At 40.9% G+C, this 21125-nt stretch overlaps 2 protein-coding genes across 3 annotated transcripts in view; one reads left to right on the top strand and one right to left on the bottom strand.

Moving 5' to 3' along the window:
- Window positions 1–1347: 1347 nt before the first annotated feature.
- On the bottom strand, window positions 1348–2994 carry MED7 (mediator complex subunit 7). Of its 2 annotated transcripts, none has more exons than XM_003642058.6 (2): window positions 2638–2994; window positions 1348–2434 (listed from the first exon to the last, which is right to left on the bottom strand). In XM_003642058.6, the coding sequence occupies exon 2, from the start codon at window positions 2414–2416 to the stop codon at window positions 1724–1726; it is 693 nt and encodes a 230-aa protein (XP_003642106.1). In that variant the 5' UTR covers window positions 2417–2434; window positions 2638–2994; the 3' UTR covers window positions 1348–1723. The 2 variants fall into 2 exon arrangements, with proteins under 2 accessions (XP_003642106.1, XP_003642105.1); XM_003642057.6 differs by having other exon boundaries at window positions 2945–2994.
- A 9559-nt stretch (window positions 2995–12553) lies between these two features.
- Window positions 12554–21125, top strand: part of ITK (IL2 inducible T-cell kinase) — a 30163-nt gene continuing 21591 nt past the window's right edge. The window contains exon 1 of the mRNA XM_414568.7: window positions 12554–12768. Coding sequence (XP_414568.3) covers window positions 12598–12768 — 171 coding nt within the window. The 5' untranslated portion in view covers window positions 12554–12597. The remainder of the gene's footprint in view (window positions 12769–21125) is intronic.

Below are 21125 nucleotides of genomic sequence, written 5' to 3'. Positions count from 1 at the left end.
TTTATTTATTTATTTATCAAAAGCAAAGTTTTAACGGGAGAAAAGAGAACTGTCGTCGTATTGATGTGCAAAAGTTACCATTTTGGCTGAAGAAAAGCTCAGGAAGCACCGCCATCTCCTGCAGGTTTTTATCTCAGGGTTTGCCTTTAAGAAAGACTGCAAAGAATGGAGAGAAAATTATTTCTTGGAAAGTGAAAGCAGTCTTAAGAGTTTAAATGACTCGAGCCCCATTTACTTCAATGCTTTCACCAAAAGAAGGTAATTACGATTATTAGTTACTGCTAGAACCCAGGCTGTGATTGAAACTGCAGCACCTGGGCCTTCAACTTTATTAAAAACATAAAAAATGAAAGAAAAAAATCAACCAAAAAAAGACCTTGGGCATCTATAGTAGATGAATGGCAGAGCTAGAGCATCTGCGGCAAAGTAACTCCACGTGCATGACCCCTCTTATCCACAAAACACTAAAACTGTTTCTTTGTATCTTCCACTTGAAGAACATTTGCAAAGCAGGTACCCAATTCATTCAGCTGATCCACAACTGTTTTAGTTACTGGAAAACACCACAGTATAGATAGTCCAGGGAGAGGGAAGAGTGGTAGTTGCATAGAGGTCAAAAGTTCTAAATTCACAGTTATTTATAAACATTCCTGAAAAACATGCTTTCATTTTATTATTACTTACATCACACGGACTTGGAATAGCAGATGAGTTACTGCCGTGAGTCACCCGTTTGCTTCTGTTCATCTTTAGCTACAGTGATCTCAATCCCACCACCCAACAGTTAAGATCTAGCTGCTCATTTAAATAAATCTGCATGCCTGAAAACAGCTGAATTATCTAATATGTAGTTTGCATAACGAGTGTTAAAAATAGTTTCAGTAAGTTCCCTCATCCACAAAATTGACCTTTTTTTCCTTTTTTTTTTTTTTTTTTAAAGGTGCTGTATCTAGTTTGGAAAGCATACATACTACAGACAGGAGGGGTTGGGTAAATAAGCCACTTCTTCATTATCAAATCACTCTTTACTTCTTGCCATGGGCTTGATCCAACTCCAGTTCTCTTTAAACACGACTCATTTAGCTTCCATTTGACAGACTTCCAGAGTCCTTCTAACTTGAAAATTCTCAGTTAGTATAAAAGCTAATTATCCATTTAATCAACTTAGCTGTGGAGACCCACAACACCACAGATCTAAACAACACAAGTTACACCACGTTACATGTATAATAAAGCATTTCTTAAGTCCTCCTTAACACTGTTACATTACTACAAAGTTCGAAAGGAATGGATTTCTCAGACTTAACATTGATTTAATTTTTAATCTAGAATAAGTGAAAAGACCCATTTAAAGTGTAAACAACTAACATTTATTTGAAATGCAGGATTCGTCAGCTTCAATTTCAGTCTGTCAGATCCCCTGCTTCCACAGCATAAGGCATTTACAAAACGAAGCATGTCCCAGAAAGCTGCAAGTGACAAAACAACATTATACAGAAAAAGCTAACTTTATCAGCATCCACACTGCACAAAGCATACGTTTTTGTTTTTACCAGTACACACACAGCTCACACAAAATATTAAATATCCTCACCTACTTAACAGCTCACACCCACACCCCAGTAGGTGTGAATGTTTCAACTGCTGGCACAACAGAATAACAAATACCCTCAGAATCCATCTGGCCTCTCTCTATTGTAAGCTAACAGAAGAAATGCTTCATTCACGTCATTTCATCAATAATGCTACACATAGCTGCATCTTTGTCTAAAACCTGATCTCTCTTGCAGCCAGAACGATCTCTCTGTTTTTCACTCTGTCCAATGCAGTTGCTGCCATCATCAGTGTCCATTGGTTCTGTTTTCACTCCCAGTCCTCCCTCTGAATGAGGAAGATCATCAGGCAAGGATGCCAGGCAGTTCTGAATCATCTCCACAACTCGCTCTAAATGCTTCTGAAATCGCTCTGCAGTTTCCAGGCGCTGACGTTTCTGCACTTCCATCATGACTCGCAGGGTCTCCCTCGCTTGGTGGGGACGGTACTCATTTATAAGATGATGGACATGAACAAAAAGCAGTTTCAGGTCCTCCAGTTTCTCTTCTCGCTTTATGCTCCCTGGACTCCTTATCAAGATATCCAAGAGGTCCAAAAAGTTGACCAAGATAGACATGTTGAGTTTTCTTAATTCCTTTTTGTGATCAAACTGCATAGGATGTAGCCGTTCAATACCCTGGCTTTCCAAGGGCCGGATAATTAAATCGTCACACTGGAACTGATTCCCAAACATCATGTAACTGTCTTTCACAGGGGGAGGTGGCTTTGGTGCCAGACCTTTACGTATGTTTTCATCAGTATATTCTTTTATATACTGCATTGGAGGTGGAGGAAGGGCACTCACTTGCTGAGGCTCACCCATCTTTGCAGATGAAAATACCTAACAAATACCAGAGAAACGTACATTAAATAGCTTATGTGACAACTCCATAGTACACAGAAAGTAGTGTACAGATAGCTATGAGAAAACACACCAGAAAGGAGATATTTCAGTGCGTGTAAAACAGGAAACTCCCCAATAAATCCATGTTCGCTTTCCACTGATACACACAGCACATTGAGTGCTCAGTTCCCAAACCATACCTGCCAGCGAAGTGGCACAGGAAGAAAGGAGAGGCCTGGTCTGCTAAGCCCCCATCCCGCGGGAGGGGAAACCGCGCGGCCCGGGACGGGGAGCGGCAGACAACGGCCGGCAGGGATACGCGGCCCTCAGGGCAGGCGCCTCACGCCCCGGCCCACCGCTACGGCAGGGCTCCGGGAAGGCCCAAAGCCACACCGCGGGGCTACTGCTGAAGAGAAACAAAGGCGGAGGCCGCGCTCGGCAGTAGCCCGGCGGCAGCTGACCAAGGAGCCGACCCAAACACAGGGCCCAGAGAAACTGCCCCCTCACCTGCCCGCCGCACTCCCACTGCCACCGTCAACACCTCACTTCCGGCGAGCAGCTCTTCTTCCTCCTCCCTCCCGTTGGCTCGCAGCTCAAGACGGGTGTTAGATTCTGATTGGCTTTTCCCAACGTCAGTCAGGAGCTTGCTCCACTCACAGCCAGGGCTCTCTCGGGAGGCGGTGCGGAGCGGGGTTCGCGTCGCGGCGGGGTGTTGTGGGCGCTGCCGCGTAAGCTTGGGGAATGGCGCCCCCTTGCGGCTGCGAGTGGCGCGGCGGGGGTCTCAGCAGGGATCTCAGTAGGGGTCGTGCTGCTGTGGCAGAGATGGGAGCGGCCGGCCTGGCTCTTGTAGGCGCCAGGCCCTCTGTGAGACTTACTCGTGCATAACTTGGTGTTTAGTATTTGGTGTTCCGGCTGGATAGCCAGGACTGCTTTCATAGAACATCCCGAATTGGAAGGGACACGTAAGGATCATCGGGTGCAGCTGCTGGCTCTGCGCAGAACCACCCCAAAATCACACCGTATGACTGAGAGCACTGTCCAGAGCCATCCTGAACTCTGGTGAGCTCGGTGCCAGGCCCTGGGGAGCCCATCAGCGTGATCCCAGTGCTTCAAGCACGGAATGATGCAGCGAATATATGTAGAGCTTCCATGCATCAGAACCTTGGGTGTTATTCCGGCCACAAAATGAAAGCATTGCCCTGGGAAGCGTTAGCATCCTTTCTAGAGCTGAACACAGCCAGCCTGGATGCATAAAGGCCATAACAAACCGCTGGGACGTCTCGTTTCTCTTCCATTTTTGTTTAAGGCAGAGTTTAAGGGAAAAAAAAAAATGAGGATTTATGTCTTCAACATTGCCACGGGCCCCAGGGCTGGCTGGCAGCACCTCTGCAGATGGCCACTGGTATGGCAATGGGGCATTTGTGCTCTGATTTCTTTTTTCCTCGGCAGATGGCAGTAACATCCCTCGTCTGGCAAGAGAGCCCCTGTCTACGTGCCCTATCACGTGCAGGGTTGCTATTTGGGATCATTTGGGGGGGAGGGAAGGTGTTAATCATGAGCATCTGAACAGTTAAATAATGCAAATTAAAATAAAGCCACACAAACACTCTGCAGTTGAGGTAGCACTGAAAATGAGTGTGAGCCCCTGGCATCCAAAGAGGCATTACAAGGATCGATGTGCTTTAGCACTACTGTACAGTATTTACACATTTAAGAACATACTGCTGATGACTTTAGTCTGTTTGTTACTTGGTCTTTATTAAAGCTTTATCCTCGTGCTTTCTCTGTACTCACACAGATCAATGCCATCAGTGTAATAATAGTTTAGTATTTATCCACGTGTATGTATATACAGTTATAACCTGTTGTATTTTCAAATATAGACTCAAGGATTTCTCTTTTTCATGCAACTAGGCCTCACTTCATGCATATTTTCCAAAGAAGGATATTCTTGCCATTCATTAGCGCCCTACAGTTTTGGTTTAGGGAAAAGTGACAGTAAATTGAATTGAACACTATCTGTATTTGTCAATAATCTATGGGCTGCTGGATCTGATGCTGTTTGATAATGAAGCAATATCTTCACATTTTCTGCCCTTGGTGCCAATAGTTCTATTTAAAGAGTGAGACAAAGGTCCTTATATGAAGGATCTTCTGGTGCCCCAACAAGTGAATTGACACAGTGTTCTTTTCAGAAACACATCCATAGTGACTGAAATGGGACAGGCAGTGAGTAGTATAAGCTTTGAACATATTGTTCAGCCTCAGGAGGTTGGGTACAGAAAGCTCTTATTCTTTGTGCGTAAATAACCTAATGGTCAGCCATGTGGTGCAACACAATGCGGAAGAAACATAATAGTTTGATGTGGTTTGGCCACATTGCTTTCTGTTTGCAGCATTTCAGCACTGCACCCGTGAAAACCATCCTTCTGAAGCATAAGAGTTATGCTAAGACGTTTGTAAGAGCCATCTTTAAGAAAACTGGAGAGAACAAAAGGTTATTTGATTTCAGATTAAATATGATATGCTTTTTTTTTTTTTTTTTTTTTGGTTTTGTTTTTTCAATCAAGACACACAAAAAAGTTGAGAAATGGAGTTTAAAAAGTTGCTGCTATTCACCACTTTCCTACCATGGTTATGGAATTCCATAGACTGAAGGGATCCTCTGCATGTAAGGTTTGATCTGGGACCCTGATAGTCTCCCGTGCCATGATTTTGCTGTTTGACATGAACCAGTCATCCAAACTCCTCATATTAAGACATGAGGTCCTTTGCGATGAGCAGCAAATTTAAGAGAGCTTTAATTTTCATTCTTAAAATCCAAATCCCATAACTTCTTTAATCAGTTTGTGATCTGGTCAGTTGAGAAGCCCAACAGTCTGGAGCAAAAAAATCACGTGCAGTCAGCCAGTTGTATGCACTGAAGTAATATTTAGAAACAAGTGATCATTTTGAAGAAGAGCTCCAAGATGGAGATACAGATCTTAACATGCAGATATAAAAATATGAAACAGAGAACATGTTTTTCCGATAATGGCAAGGGCATGGTTCCATGCTGCAACCAAACAGCTCCTGGTTTGGAAAGAGGAGCTCTCATTCCTTCACCTTTCACTGTGATCCTGCTCTGCTTTCTTCCTTCGCTGCTCCTCCAACCCCAACTTCTGGCTGTACAACCTTTTCTTCTCACTACTTTGTAGGATCACTGGCAGGCGTTGGTTTGCAAAGCAAACTGTTGCAACCCCAAACCCCACAGACAAGGAATTAAAAGCACCACCTCCAGAGAGGCATGAGAAAACCCATCTAGTAGGAGGTATGAACAAGTCTTTGGTTTTGTTGGACTTTCCAGACTTTGATTTCACATTCTTATACCAGGAGCTGAGCTTGATTATCAGCTGGCTTGCACTCTGAACTGTGCAGTACAGCTCTAAATGCTGTGACTTCGAAAGGTAGAAGGTAGCAAGGAGCCAAGCACTTGTTTTTCACATGATCTCTGTGATCTTGAGTCATTTTCCCAGTTTGCACGTAGCGGCCAACAAATGAAAGAAGAAAAAGGGTTTTCATTTTCATTCTTGGTAGCACGACTGATTCTCAGAAGGCTCCTGGATGACCCTTCCCAGCATATGGGGAGCTGCTAACATTTTCTCTTCAGTGGTTCCAAATGCGAGACTGAGAATGAAGGTGAGCGTCACACACAGCACTCTCAAATTTGCTTTCTACTGCATTTCTGCTGTCTTCTGAAATAAGGACACTGTCCAAGACAAATCCACCACTGACAATAGAGCTCAATTACTACAGCATCTCCAAATCATTGGAATGAACCCTGACACCACTTCAGCAGATGGGGAATCACTTAAATGATCTGAGTGCCAGCCTCTTGCTTTGTTTAGGTTGTGTTGCATCTTACAGCCCGGTTAAGCAACAAGCTCAGGACCTTCCTTTTTTTGATGATTGTTGAAGGCTTTGTTGCAGGATATAATAGGGAGAAGGGGAAGAGAAAGGGAGCAATGTTGGGGGTGAAGGAGGCTTAAGCTTTATGTCTCCATCTGCTATGGTTAATTCCCATCTCCCGCTGTGGCTGTGGGAATTAATGAATTTAAAATGCAGCGCTATACTGCATATTCTTTCTTACTCCTCAGACTAAAATATCAGCTTCAGCCTAGTCGTACACTTACAAATGTAGGAGAGAAGCTTAGTGTTTCCCTCATATAAAAACTGGGACACACCATTCTTCAGTGCACATGAGAGTTGAACTGCTCTTTGCTATACAATCTGTCACTACTGGTATCTGAGGAGATGCAAACCTCAGCACAGTCTGAACAGTTTTTTAGCCATGAAATAGATATCTTACTACTTGCTCATGACTCAAAATCCAGGCATATTTTGTTGGAATCAGTCAGCACTCTTTCCTGTGTTCATGATCTTAATATTGGCTCTGGAAGCAGCTCCTCTACCTGATTATTAACCCAGACATTAGTGTGGGGATTTACACAGTCAGAAGTCTGTGATGACTGGCTATTCTAACTTGGAAATGAAAATGACTCCAAAACTGTGTCTGTATGGCATGGAGAAGAACTCCTTACCCAGCCATCAGCACCCAGGGTAGCTGCCTGCAGGCCATGCTGCCAGAATGAAATGCAGGATTTGAAGCACTGCAGATTTTCCAGCACTGTAAGTCATGCCTTTGTCTTCAGAAGCAAATAGTAAGGGACAGCAACCTCGATAGGCAGGCACTAACAGAGGGACTTAGAGCAAATTTCCACTTTGAATACGACCAATACAACTACATTTTCCCTTTCTGTATTTTTGCCTAGGTGAGAACAGCTGAGCAAAGGATTATTTTGTACCTATATCACAGAACAAGTCCTATCCCTGTGCAAGTTCAGTGGTTTAAAACGTGTTCTCTGTGTTCCTGGGAACATCAGTAAGCCTATGAGTGATTTGCTTCAGGCATTCAAATCATGGATAATTCACTGTACCCTCCAAGCAGATGCTCAGAACAAGGCATCTACTTTCCTAGGGCTCACAAACGGTTCACAGAAGAATCCTACTCGAGTTCTAACGGAGCAGCTCCCTTGGTCACTGGGAGCAGTGTAAGCATATTCAAAGGTGCAGTTGTAAGACCAAGAAGAAAGCTTGATGCATCTGGCTCGTAAAGACCAGGCTCATTCTTTCCTTTTTTTTTTCCTGCAGCTTTCTGGTTTGTTCTGTGAGTCTACTGGAGACATCTTTGTTGGTGGAATAACGAACTGCCAAAGATGCAAGCCAGCTGAGTAACTTAAACAGAGTTTCTCACACTCTCTAAAAAAGCTAAATAGGAAAATGGAATGAGTTCTGGAAGCCTGGAAATTGAATAATAATCATTGTAATGAACAGCTGGTGGAAAGTAAGACCTAGCACCCAGACAGACAGAAAATCTGACCTGAATATTACCTGAGTGGTAAAAGTATACAGGTTGTCTTCTGAGAGTGAAGATGCAGTTGCTGTCTTCCGCTCTTTTTTTTTTTTTTTTTTTTTTTTTTTACAAAACCAAAAACTATCTATATTTAACTTTATAAATTCCTCCGCTGTCTTCAGGGCATAAGCATTGGTATCACAGCAGGATGTGCGGGCGGGGAGATTTCCACAGACTACAGTAATAAAAGTGTGAACTGCATAATGTGGGTAAATCCCCTAAGAAAAATCCAATCCCTAAAATAACATGTTTTAGAGCAGAAATCAAGCATTCTGCAGGAGGTAGCAAGGGAAGGACAAAGTGATTAAAAGATATCAGAAGGAGGTCAGTGAAGCCACAGTTGATAAGAATAACTTCATAGAATCATAGAATGGTTTGGGTTGGAAGAGACCCTTAAGATTGCCTAGTTCTAACCCTCATCTATAACATCAACTAGCCAAGCAGAGAGAATTTAAAGCACACAGCAGATCAAGCTTAAATCTGAAAGAATAGCATTTTTCTCTTTTCTTGCATATGAATTAAATGTGTGAAAGGATACATGTCAGCAGAAAACATTAAAAAAACCTAACTGGAGAAGATAACTAAAATATTCATTAAGCTGTCTCCTCTTCTTAAGGGATATATACTTACAGTGGTTTTAAGATACTTTGGGCAGCTCTACTTAATTCCTTTCCATTAAGTGTACAAAATTTCTGAGACATGCAATATATTATGTTACAAAAATCTCTGAACAAAAGGAGCATACCATACAGTTGGCGTACTCCTGCACTGACGTACAACAACAGGTTCCAGCAATGAGATACCGGTGTTAGCATGACGACCTTAGGAGACCTTTCAGAAAGCTGTCTGGTTTGCATCTTGTGTCTAGAGACTTGTCTGCTCTTCTTCCACTCTGAAACAATTTTGATTCTAGACAAGGAGGGTATTTCTACCTAGCTATACCTCTGCACCACTGTGGGAGGGTCCTGAAGCCGCTAAATGGCTGAGTCTTTGCTTAAAAGAATCATCTCCTGCTAGTCATGAGGAAGATGACAACATTTGATTTACATCTACACTTCATGTATTGAAAGAATCAAAGAATTTCATTTAAAAATGAAAAATTTCATTGTAAAATTGAACAATTTAAATTGCTCATTTAACAACCTTTGAAATTAAATACACTTCAAATACACGTAAGCAGGTTACTCACTCATAAATGTGTAATTAAACAAATACAGTGATTAGACTATACATTTTTGTAAATACATGCCAACCCCGTCTTAAAAATCAGTAGAGTGCATTCTTATTTGGGTTTTGGCTTGCTACACCTAAAGATATGCATGCTTACTACACACGGGTTTGGGGATTGAACTGATAAGGGAACAGGAAGGTGTAGATCTGTGGCAAGAGTGGCTACAAAAATACCTCAGCCCCTACATTCTTCCCAGTATCATCAGTGAAGAGTTACTACTTGATGAAGATCACAGAATCATGAAGGTTGGAAAGACCACCAGGATAATCCAGTCCAACCATCAGCCCCTGCCTGTGACCACTCTAGACATGTTGCTCAGTGTGACATTTACTCTTTTCTTGAACACCTCCAGGGTCAGTGACCCTTCTACCTCCTTGGGCAGCCTGTGCCAAAACCTCACCGCTCTTTCAGGGAAGAAATTTCTCCTAATATCCAACCTGAATCTCCCCCGGTGCAACTTAAGGCCATTACATTTGTAAAGCAAAGAGCAGCTCTCAGCAAAAATCAACTTCAGTGACACCCAAATGCGTTTGAGTTTACTCGTTTCCTTCCTTTCATTTACTCTTTATTTTTATTCCCTACTATCTTAGCTGACCCATCCTCAGCTGGAATTCACCATGGCTAATCTCACCTGCTGAATCCTGCAAATTCTGACAAAACTACCAGAACCTCTACCTCTCCAGGTCAAAGCTGATGATTTTTTCCTTACAGCAATCTGTTTCTTTCTTCCTGTATGTTTGTATCAAAACCACAACTTCTCTTCCACAGCTTAGCCTGTCCAGTAGTTCTGCATAGAGCCAAATCTCATGTGGGCCTCAATTCTCGCTCAGTCCGACCTGCAGCATCGCGTGCCAGTTTCCCATCAGACCAACACATTGCATCACACCACACTCACGCCATATGAAACGCAATTGCCAAGTCCTGCTCTCTGAACGTTCGATCAAATCGCTCCCTCCATTACACACCTCTGTGATCTCATTTCTTATCTCGCGAAGAAATCGAGTTGCTGCCACCGCAATCAAAGAATTATACCCCCCACTACTTGCCAGCCCCACTGAATCTCTTCTCTCTTTACATCCTCTTGCCCTCAGCAGTGTTGCTCCCCTGAGGCCACCTTGTTGGCTTCTCCACTTCTTTGCTGTCCTGGAGGCCTCACCTCTGCAGAGTCATAGCCTTGACTTCTCATTTATATCCACTGTTCTGAAAATACATGCAAATCTCTGACTGCAAACCTCTGCAGCACAAGCTCTGAAGACTTTTCAGAAAGTCCTTGCCGCACAGAAGTCAACAAGACTGGTAAGAATGAAGTCTTACAGCGTGTGAGGGCACTCTACAGTCCATGTTCTTGTTTCTTAGTTATGAGAATGGATTTCTGAGCATAGTTCCAACAAGCAAATTCTCACGGATAAACAAACGGATGTGCACACAAAAGTAGCCCTGTACTTTAGAGGTACAAGCATCTAAACAAGATCTGCATGGCTGCTGTTTATATAGAGTGCACTTTTAGAAAACTCACAGAAAGCTGATTTTTTTTTATATATACATTTGCATTGTTTCCTAGAAGAACTGGGAAATCGGGCCCTGGTATTAATCCTACCCTACAAATAGATATGAAATCCCCTTTGGCAGCAGTGACATCTTTTTGGGAGGTCACAGACTTGTGTCATCTTTCTTGTTCAACCAAAAGACTTCCTTGTAACTCAGTCACTACCAGGAAACAAAACCACTTCGCTAGATTTGTATGTAATGCTACAGCGTATGCTGTGAGACCACCAGGGAGGTACACGTAGGTGTGAACCAGGCAATAGCTACTGTTGCTCCCCATTTCTATTCCACCGTACAGCACGGCCAGGAGCAAGTCAGATCACTGCATCGGATGCTATATTTAATTGTATTTTTACGGTAAATATAATTTCTCAACTAGCATTTAAAAAGATGATAAGGAACTTCTGAGGATCTCTGGAACATTCTGCCTGAAGAAAGGCTCTATCTAACATAAAATAGCAAGGAAGCGGTAGGTTACCTGCTTGTTTTTGGGTTTGGCTGATTCAGTTTGGTTTTTGAGAGGAATAACCAGAACATTATATTCAGAAATACAGTTTCATGAGCTGCCCTATAAAATCTTAACTTAAACAGAGCCTGCCATTTGGGTATTTATTCATATTTTTCCCCTCCCATGAGCAACACAATAAATAACAGAAGATCTTGATTAAATTTTGCAAAGAGCTCTACAAATACATCAAAATTAGGAAGGTCGCTACTCATGCCCTAATAGTGCACTAATGCCAAAAGTCAGCACTACTAAATGATTTAGACCAGAATAGTTTTCAAAAATACATAACTGATGAAAATACTTGTCTTGTAGATTCTTTGCATACCATCCAACCGCACTACTCCAATCCTCAGTGGAATCAACATTACAATTATGCATTATTAACAAAAATTAATATACAGAAAATATTAAATATGGAAGGGCAGAAGAAAATGATTTGCATTTCTATTAGAACATATGTGCTGTTGTACTGAGTGCATCAGGTGCACAATATTATTATTTTTTTTTTTAGTACTTCTATATCTAGTTTGGTGTAGAGTGGCCTGAATGGTACCCTGAAGTTCTGAGGAAACCAGCTGTGTTGGCTTTGATGTTTGTGCTCTCTTCACTGCTGATTACAGTGATCTCAAAGCATCCACAGAGGGAACATTATGCCTGTTCTTCCTGGAATACCCAGCCACCAGATAGAGCACTTAAAGCAGCGAATAATCAGTGAATAGTAACCAATGATAATTAATTAATTTTCAGTTATTTTAACCATTTGTTTTCAGTTTAAATGTCCAACGACTACAAATATTAAGCAATCCTTGTACAAGTGAATCCTGGTTATCATTTTTCATTTAGCTTCTATGTTCAGTTGCTACCTTTTGCCTTCACTTGTGCAATACGAAGTTTCACTTTACATGGAAAGTTTACTTAAAGCACTTCTTATGACATCTCTCAGACGCAAGGTAATGGTTACATAGTCTGAGTGGTAAGGCATTATTCCTTCAAAAAAGTATGGATGCACAACCTACTTCTAAAAGGACCAGAGAAACATTCATCCTACATATCCATGCTCAGTGTGTGCATTTATAACTGTATTTACTAAAAGAGGCAGATGCTTCATCATCTCACACCCTTCTTATTCATCCCTAATCATTGATTCACATTTATTGAATGTCCCTCAAGTGTTATTTTTTCCATAACATTTGCCCTAGAGTTTGCTTCAGCATGTGCTACTCGATTTATGACTTCAGAGAGGATGTGGTTATGGTTTGGCAGAAAGGAAGCTTTGCTGTAGATGGAAAGATAAAGCTTAAAGCACCTACGCTGCCTTTTGAATGCTTTTTTTTTTTTTTTCAGAAAAAAAGCAAAACTCTCAACTGTCTTCCTCCTTGTGTCTCTTTCTTGGACGGGTGCTCAGCGTGTAGGGCAGGCATCCCATGTCCTGGGAGAGGACCATTCTTTGCCCAGTCATGAATAACTGTGTGCTCCTGGAAGAGCAGCTGATCAAAAAATCCCAGCAGAAGAGAAGGACTTCACCCTCCAACTTTAAAGTGCGCTTCTTTGTCTTAACCAAATCTAAGCTGGCTTACTATGAACATCGCCATGGGGTACGTCAGCCATTTTTTCTCTAATAATAGAGTAATGAAGGGAAGGATGAACTTTTTCTTCTATTTTAGTAACGTTTCAGGTTTCTATTACAGCACCACTTGCTGAAAATTGTAGAGTGGTCAAATGGGTTCTTCAGAGCTTCTGGTCAGGGAGCGCTTGGTGCAAATGGAGGAATGAGACTACGCTGTGACTTTATAGAAAGTGTCTAATTCTGTCGTATGAATTTAGCACAGGCTGTTAAAATCACTGCCTGTAGCAGTTACATGAGCCTGTTCCTGGCTGCTCACATGGGAATGGGAGTGACTTGTATGGCAGAGAGCATACACGTATCCTGGTTGCAGAGATCTTCACTCTCATTCTTCCCTTTAGAGCAACAGACTGATAGCTGGTGGGAGACCAATCTTACACTTCAAAATGAATTCAGCTACCATGCTTAACAGGCCTAGCTTTCTGAGTTAACTCCAAAAGGGATGTGATGACAAGATACACGTTCAGACTTGGCATTGTTTCCTCAGGCTTGCATTTCCCTGATTTGCTAAATAAGAAGAAAATCTGAAGTCATTCTGTGTGTCTTATTGTGCTAAGTGTTCTAGTGAAGTGAGAATTATTTCCCTGTTCTGTTTAGCTGGATGTTTGCTGAGCCTCATGATGGTTGTACATAATATTGGTTCTTTTCCAGTCACATAACATACTGTTAATCCGTAAAGTTCAGGCACTGTTACTGTACACAGACCAGTACTGGGATCTTGTTGCATTGCTATCCAGCACTGGCACCTTCAGACCATCTCATATCACTCAGACAAAGAAAATTAAGTTAAAACTGAACCCGATAAAAAGCAAAGTATAATGGATACCAGTTTCAAAAGTTAACTAACATTCTTATTTTCAAGTTATTTATCTCAAGCGTGCATAAGATACTTTCCTTGCTTTTATTTTATGAGTGTTTTTCTTATCTCTGTATTTAAATAGGAAAATATTTATTGCTGACTAGCACATCTGTATTTGTACTGAGACTCCACTTGACTGCTACCCAAACTGCCTTTCAGTTGGCATTAAGATTTTAAATTCTATTAACTATTATATTATCCTTGTTAAAATTTTCAAAAGCATTCCAGAAGTAATTCTGCTGTAGGTACTTGGGGAAATTTTCACGCCTAGTTTTCACTGCTGCTTGGTGAGTCTTGAAGGATTCGAGAAGGACTCAATGCATATTTTGCTTAGATACTTCTGCAAACTCACACTGTTTGCATTTTAGACGCTTAGATCAATTGGAAAATCTGATTGAGAAACTTTCAGCTGGGCATAGATTTCATACGCTACATGATTGTCTTTGGAAATTTTATCCCCTACTCTTCCTAAAGGCCAATTATGCAACTCAAGAACACCTTAAAATGCTGATGAAATAAACATAAGAGACTTTAAAAGGCATGTTGCTATATGACAAATGCAAAATCCGATTGCGCACCAAGTAACAGCTTGACATACTTCTGTGTATACCTGTGTGCCTATATACAGGTTGGGGGAACAGTTTTAAACTAAGAGAGGGGAGACTTAGGTTAGATATTAGGAAGAAAAATCTTTCCTCAAAGGGTGGAGAGGCCCTGGCACTGCTGCTGCCCAGAGAAGCTGTGGGTTCCCCATTCCTGGAGTTATTCAAGGCCAGGTTGTGTGGCACCCTGGGCAGCCTGAACTGGTGGGAGGTGTCCCTGCCCAAGGGAGCAGGGCTAGAAGCGGACAGCCTTTAAGGTTCCTTCCAACCTAAACCATTCTGTGATACTGTGGTTCTGTGAATGACCATATGCACATATGTAATTACAGAGGTGATTTTCCACAAAACTCTGACTTTTTGCTGAAACAAATTGTCAAAAATCAGGTCATTACGTGAATAGCAGGACTTCGTATCAAATGTGTAGAAAAGACTCTGTCCTGTGACATACTCCCAGAATTAATCCTCAGCCTTTTCAGCCAGAAATTAGATCATCCTGGTGAGGCTTCCACATGCTGATGTCATGGCTGTTTAGGAGGCAAAGCTTAGGGGCAGACTCTCCCAACACCCTTTTGTCCCACGCTAAGAAAGGATTGAAAGCCCCAGAGAGAACTTCACAGCCCATGAAGGGACAATTGCAGCCGCTACCTGACACATGAATAACAATCCATCCTGGTGAGCCAACCAGGACCAAGGAGCATGCAAGAAAATCAATTGCCTGTAGTGCTAAATCTCTAGCACGGGTTTGGCTTTGCTCCACGTGGACTCTCCAATAACTGGTGGGAATAAGACGGGCTGTGGACTATTGGAAACGGGCAGTTTGCTTGTGGCCCCTTTGCTCTGGATATTCAGATGGCACAGCTTTATGGGTGCTAGCTTCTCTCTGCCTGCTTGCCATAGAGATGGAAAGTATCCACAGGCATGCGTGCTGCAATGGATAGATGGGACCAGCTTATCCCTGAGGCTTTTAAAGCACATATTTTTCCAGGGAAATCTCCGTGGATGTTCGCTGTCAGAGACTTCAAAGAGTTTCTTTAAGAACCCCTTAATGTACTCAGAGTTCAGAACTATACTGTATCCCGTTCTGTCCGTGACAACAGCCTATACATAAATTCAGGTAAAACAATTGCAAGTTAATAAACAATTTGAGAAGTCCCATTGGTTTCAAGGATGTGACTTAACCTAAGGCATATCCTTACACATTAAGCACATTTACACGTTTTGTCTGTATTTAAAGGGTTTAACAACCTGTCCCTTTCTCTGGATTCAGACATCATGAATATAAAAAGATGTATAATTTACAGTAGCAGTCCAAAGCAAAGAAATAACCAGGTCAGGTTAAGAGGTACAGGGATTATTTAGTAAATGATACCAAACCTGCCAAGACAACCAACATAATAAAGGCAAATTTTTGCAAGAGCTGTAATGGCATTTTTTGTCACAGCAGCACACAGCTAAACAGAAGGCACTGTTTTCCTCAGAGCCACGCATACAATCGCTGTTAATGTTAATGGAAGATATTTACATGTCTCATTAGGAGAATGAGCCCCCAATAACTGACAACAATAAGAAGCTGTGTTTTCTGGAATTCGTTATCCAGAGCACAATGTGGAGCTGTCTCAACATAAAGCTAAGCCCTGACATCAGGCACATGTATTCAGCCCCCGTCCGCTAAAATACATCAGAAGTGCCTTTATTACAACATGCAAATCAATTACATGGGCAAAAATTATCCGCTTCTGGGGACTGCTTTTATAGCTACTGAGCACGCAAGTGAATGAGCACGTAGGAGATATGATTTTAACTATTTCAGCGGGTTGGACCCTCACCAGAGTAATTTATAACGCACGCATTTATGCGATGCTCTCAGGGTCCTAGCAGCACAACTTCTGGACCAGAGCTGCTCATCTTAGGTTGGCTTGGATACGCGGAGAGTGCTGGGGCCTTTCTTCATAACTGAGCAACATCTGTCCCTGTGCCAGCTCTCCCTCTTAGAAATCTTCTTAATGCCTTGCCCTATGCAGACATTGAGAAATATTTCAGAGCTGGTAAAGTTGCTTCCAACATCTAGGAAGTTCAGGCATGTTGTTATTTTTTAACCTTAGGACTCCTTGCATTACTGTTGTGGTTTTTAAAGACAGCCATGAAACGAACACACAGAAAAGGACTGAGCTCCCTCTTCTTTTATATCAGTACTGTTTTTCCAACACTGGTCAGATGCTCAAGAGGTCACATAGCGTAAGTCAGCCTTGGCCTGGGCTCTGTTGTTTAAATCTTTGATATTCCGACATAAAGATGGCACTTCAGTGTGTCCTGGAATTTCTTTCTACCTATCATTCCAGAACAAAAGAATAAACTTGCCTGAAAAACCTTTTATCAGATTCCTAAAAATGCTTTATCTGCTTCTGTTGCATTATCTACACTTTGTGTTACTTTCAAGAGTCCAGCTACTCACAGTAACACAATCATCTCTTTGTTGCTCACCCTGGAACTCCATTTTACCTTGATTACTCTACACAGACCCTGACCTATCCATCTTGCCCTCAAAAGGCTTGTTTTTCTCATTGAGATTAATGTAAACACATTAGGACTTTGGTTCTGAAGAGCTTGGTTTTGGTATTAATTACAATGGCTGCCCATACCATTTCTTATTGTTTAATATAAGACATGCTTTACATATTCTGGATACCTCAACAGACAAAATTATAATCCTCGTGTTCAGTGAATTTAAAGATGTTTTTGAAGATAATTTCCCATATAGATACATATCAGTATGTAGATCATTCTTCATAACTTATTGTGTATTTATTAACAAGCCCTATTTTCTTACCAACATTTGCAGTACCAGCTGTCTTCCAATGCATATCACCAACTAGTTTATTAATAATACACGTATTACCCACAAAGTAATCAGGCATGGCATCTACCTACATCAGACCTGCTTTAATTATTTTACATTTAAAAAAAAAATCAATATAACCTTAAATAAGACAGAGACAAGGTGCAAACCTGTGTAATGATTTGGAATCCTTTAGCATGCCTCTGTGAACATAACATGGAATAAGTTAAGGAAGGATTAAGTTAATGTTGATTGCTGCAATAATACGCATTTCTATCATAAAAATCACAATCACTGAAAAACTGGCTGAGAGGCCCATCTTAGTTTAGTCAGACTTTGTGCTCAGGGTAAGGCAGATGCCAACATTTGATCAATATTCAGAGCAGGACTGTATAGCCAACACTAAAAGAAGTCGCTATGGCTTTGGCTAGCCACTGCTTGAAACACAGAGGTAAAGATTTCACAGCTTTGGTCTGGCACTTGTTCCAGTATGTTTTACCAATTATTATTATTTTTAGATACTTATAAAGTTTCAGTCTATTAGAGTTCTCTTTCACACTTTTTCCTGCAGAGTGATAATACTGTCCTTTTTGCTTTAAGCAAAATGCAATTTGTTCTAGGTCTGCTCTCTACATCCTTTCTAATTCCACAGATGTGTGATAGAATCTGGTAAGAAAAAAAGCTACTTTTCTTTAGTAACTCATTTTATCTTCCAGAATTTTGATTATAAGTATTTTCTACTACCACTTTCTTTGCAGGAGCACAAAGCTCCTGCTCCTACTAGGTCTTTCTTTAGGTATTTATTGCTCTTTAATATTCCAAGAATTTCTTTTAAAATTAACTCTGAGCAATATCCCCCTGGGAAATGTCAAATACTCCCAACCTCCATAAATCATGAAGCTCTAATCTTTCTTTTAAAAGAGAACACTGAACATGCTGCAAAAAAGTCCAACTTTTGTTCTCTTTTTTTAATCTTTAAGAAGAAATTCTTCTTAATATGAATATGCTACAATGACATTTTAAATCTTTTATTAGGCTTTTTACTGTAGCCATTTTTACTTCCAGTGCCTGCCTTTTCTTTATATCATAATCAGCACTGTAACAATGTTGTTGCAATGCCTTCCTATTGCTTTATACTCTTTCACCCTTTCTGACCAGATTTTATCCTTTAAGAATTATACATTTTTTAATGAAAAACTAATGACATTTAGTAGATTTAATTTCACTTCCTTCTATCACTGAGCCCTTCATACACTGCTATCCAATCCTCCCATTTTGCTAGCCAAGATTAGTTTGGGCAAAATTCATGTAATATTTAGTAATTGATCCATATGTTATTCTATAACATAAAAGACTTATTTTTATTATACTAAAAAGCTGGTTTGAAAACCAATAATCTTTTTTTCTTTTCTGTTTCCTTGACAATGCTATTGATTTTCTTGTCAAACTGCTTGTGCCAATAGTAGAGATGCGTGCCCTGATAATCATCTCAGACAGGACAGCAACATGACTGCTGGAAGTGGCTTTGGCTGGTACTGAAATACTAGTTTAGTGAAAACCATGGGGCCTTGCAAATGGAGGCCCAAAGAAAAATGATCTAACGTCCAAGCATGCTTCTCCATCCAACCTCTGTATGTGAACCTCAAATTCACATAGCCCATGAAAATGAGCACTTGTAGAAAGACTACAGTTTTAATTTCCCTCTGTGTCTCTTCTAGGTTTAGATTCACATAGTTCTGAAAGCCAGGCACCTTAGGAAGCCTGGACTATGGGACAGCAAAACAGCCAGCTCGTAGCTGTGCATACTGTCTGCAGGCCAGGTCTTCTGAGCTCTATTGACTTTTCTGTCTGTTTTTAGAGGTTTTAAGATTCCTGTGGTTTAAAATGATTTTGTTGGAAATACCACATTTAGCCTATAGGACATAAAAAGAATCGGAGGAGTAACTTCTCTGTAGCTGTTATTCCCAGGGAAACTGAGAATTTATCCAAGTAAAGTGAAAACAAACTGAGATTGGTTGCATGAAGCAGACTTGGACTGTAAAGAGTTCTACTACCCCTGTAAAAAAGATTTGACGCTGAAATTAGTTCTTGGGAGTGAGTGGTGAGGAAGCTGATAACATGGAAAGAACATGTACTAACAGCACACAGCACAATCATTAAGCAGCACCATGTCATTTCACTAGCAGATGAAATATTTACTTACTAACATAGGAGCCAGCTGCGATTCAGCTTCCTCTGCAAGGTCTGTGCCCAAGTCCTGCACTGTAGGTGAGGCTGCAAACAAGGAGACCTTTGCAGGTCCCTGGAAGAGCAGCAAAACGGAAAGAGGATCCTGACTGCAGCTGCTAAAGTTACATGTGACAGCAATCAGGGAATACAGACAAGCAAAGCAAACACAGCCCTCCTATTCACACTGCTTAAATACATGGAGGCATCATAGGCACCAGTTGCAGTTAATTTTGTCATTAACACAATTCAATGCACTCTGTATCCACAACACTAAACCCAACACTAGAAGACCTTCCTGTTCTTTAGATGTAAAAACAACTGTGAAACAAAATGTATTTTTTTTTGTTTAATTAAAGTATCAGGACAGCATGGTTGTGATAGATGTATGTGTTAAGCAGCTACATTTAGGAACTGAAATATTAAATATAACAGCCTATCTTGAGTTATTACAGCACAACAGTCAGAGATCCACAGAAAATCCCAGTGCTACCAATTGCCACATCTTTCTGCTTTTCCTTTCTATTGGCAGCCAACACAAATTCCCATAAAACTTCAGTCCATTGGTATTCCTTTTAAGAATGAGAACTCAAAATACTGAACAATGTCAGTTTCAGGCAAGATTTCTATCAATCCAGCAATCAACAGTTCTCTATATCCTAGCTGTTAATGATAAAAAGAACACATGCCCCAGTGTATAGATAAGGGATATGATAAGGGACAGAAATTAATTGTATCAGCACAGGTTTCAAGGAGGTTCAAGTTCAAGCACAAATCTTTTGCTGAGTGGAAAAATACTTTATAAGAGAATTACTGTTAAGAATACATCTAATTTCATGGTATCTCATAAGTTTCTAGTTACTATTTTCTATGTTCTTCTCCATTGCTCCTAGAGCCAACATGTGCCTATGAGAGAACTATACACCAAGTTACTGAATAAGCTGGATACTCTGCAACAGCATAGGCATAAACAAACTCTGAGCATCTCAGCAAGTCAAGAAATTATACTGTAGAAGCTCAACAAGGCCTGAAGAGAATCAGAGCTGGAAAATAGTGATTTGTCACTACTTAGCAAAGGAGATTTCACCAGTCTTCAACAAATTGAGTTCTCTATCCCTAGGAGATAAACATCTTTCACAATGGTTCTGCTTCACTTTGATGTAAATCTGCCTGCAAATAGATGGGCAGGTGCAGTGAAGTGGTCTGTACACTGACCCACTTATTTCCTACCAGTGGTTGAATAGTAATAGTGCATCTTGCCCTGAAAACCATGTACTCATATCCTTCATATAATCTGTGGCAATGGTGAATATCTTCTTACAGTTAAGAGCAGAGAATATAGAGCAAGGAAGGCATACATATGTTCCCGTACTATTTCTAGAGCTTAATTTAAGCACATGAGAATGTAAAAGTGTGATCTTCAATCACAACAGACTCATCAGACCCATGAACCAAGAGGCCTGACTCCAAGAGTGGTCAGTGTCAACTGCTCTGGGTAAAACTATAAAAGTAGCCTCAAATGTTTTACTGGAAGCAAAGAGAGCATATCTGGAAGGATCTGACCATGAAAACTCAGACATTATTTTGCCTTTTTGAGGTGAGTCGGTCATGAAGAGAAAGACTCTTCAACTTTAAATATTTCTTTTCAATCATTTTGAAGTTAAAAAAAAAAAAAATAGTGCAACTCATTGGCAGCCAAAGGAGAGCAACACAGATGCAAGCTGAGCACTGTATTTCCAACTTTTGGAAAGTTAATTGGTTTTCATGAAAAACCTCTACAGAAAAGGTACACATGAAGTTCTACC

The sequence above is a fragment of the Gallus gallus genome, chromosome 13 (genome assembly GCF_016699485.2).
Source record: "Gallus gallus isolate bGalGal1 chromosome 13, bGalGal1.mat.broiler.GRCg7b, whole genome shotgun sequence".
Classification (NCBI taxonomy): Eukaryota; Metazoa; Chordata; class Aves; order Galliformes; family Phasianidae; genus Gallus; species Gallus gallus.
This window is presented reverse-complemented; position numbering and strand designations above follow the sequence as displayed.

What these genes read in the sequence shown, in the direction of transcription:
- MED7 (XM_003642058.6), bottom strand. Translation starts at nt 2,416, where the DNA reads ATGGGTGAGCCTCAGCAAGTGAGTGCCCTTCCTCCACCTCCAATGCAG.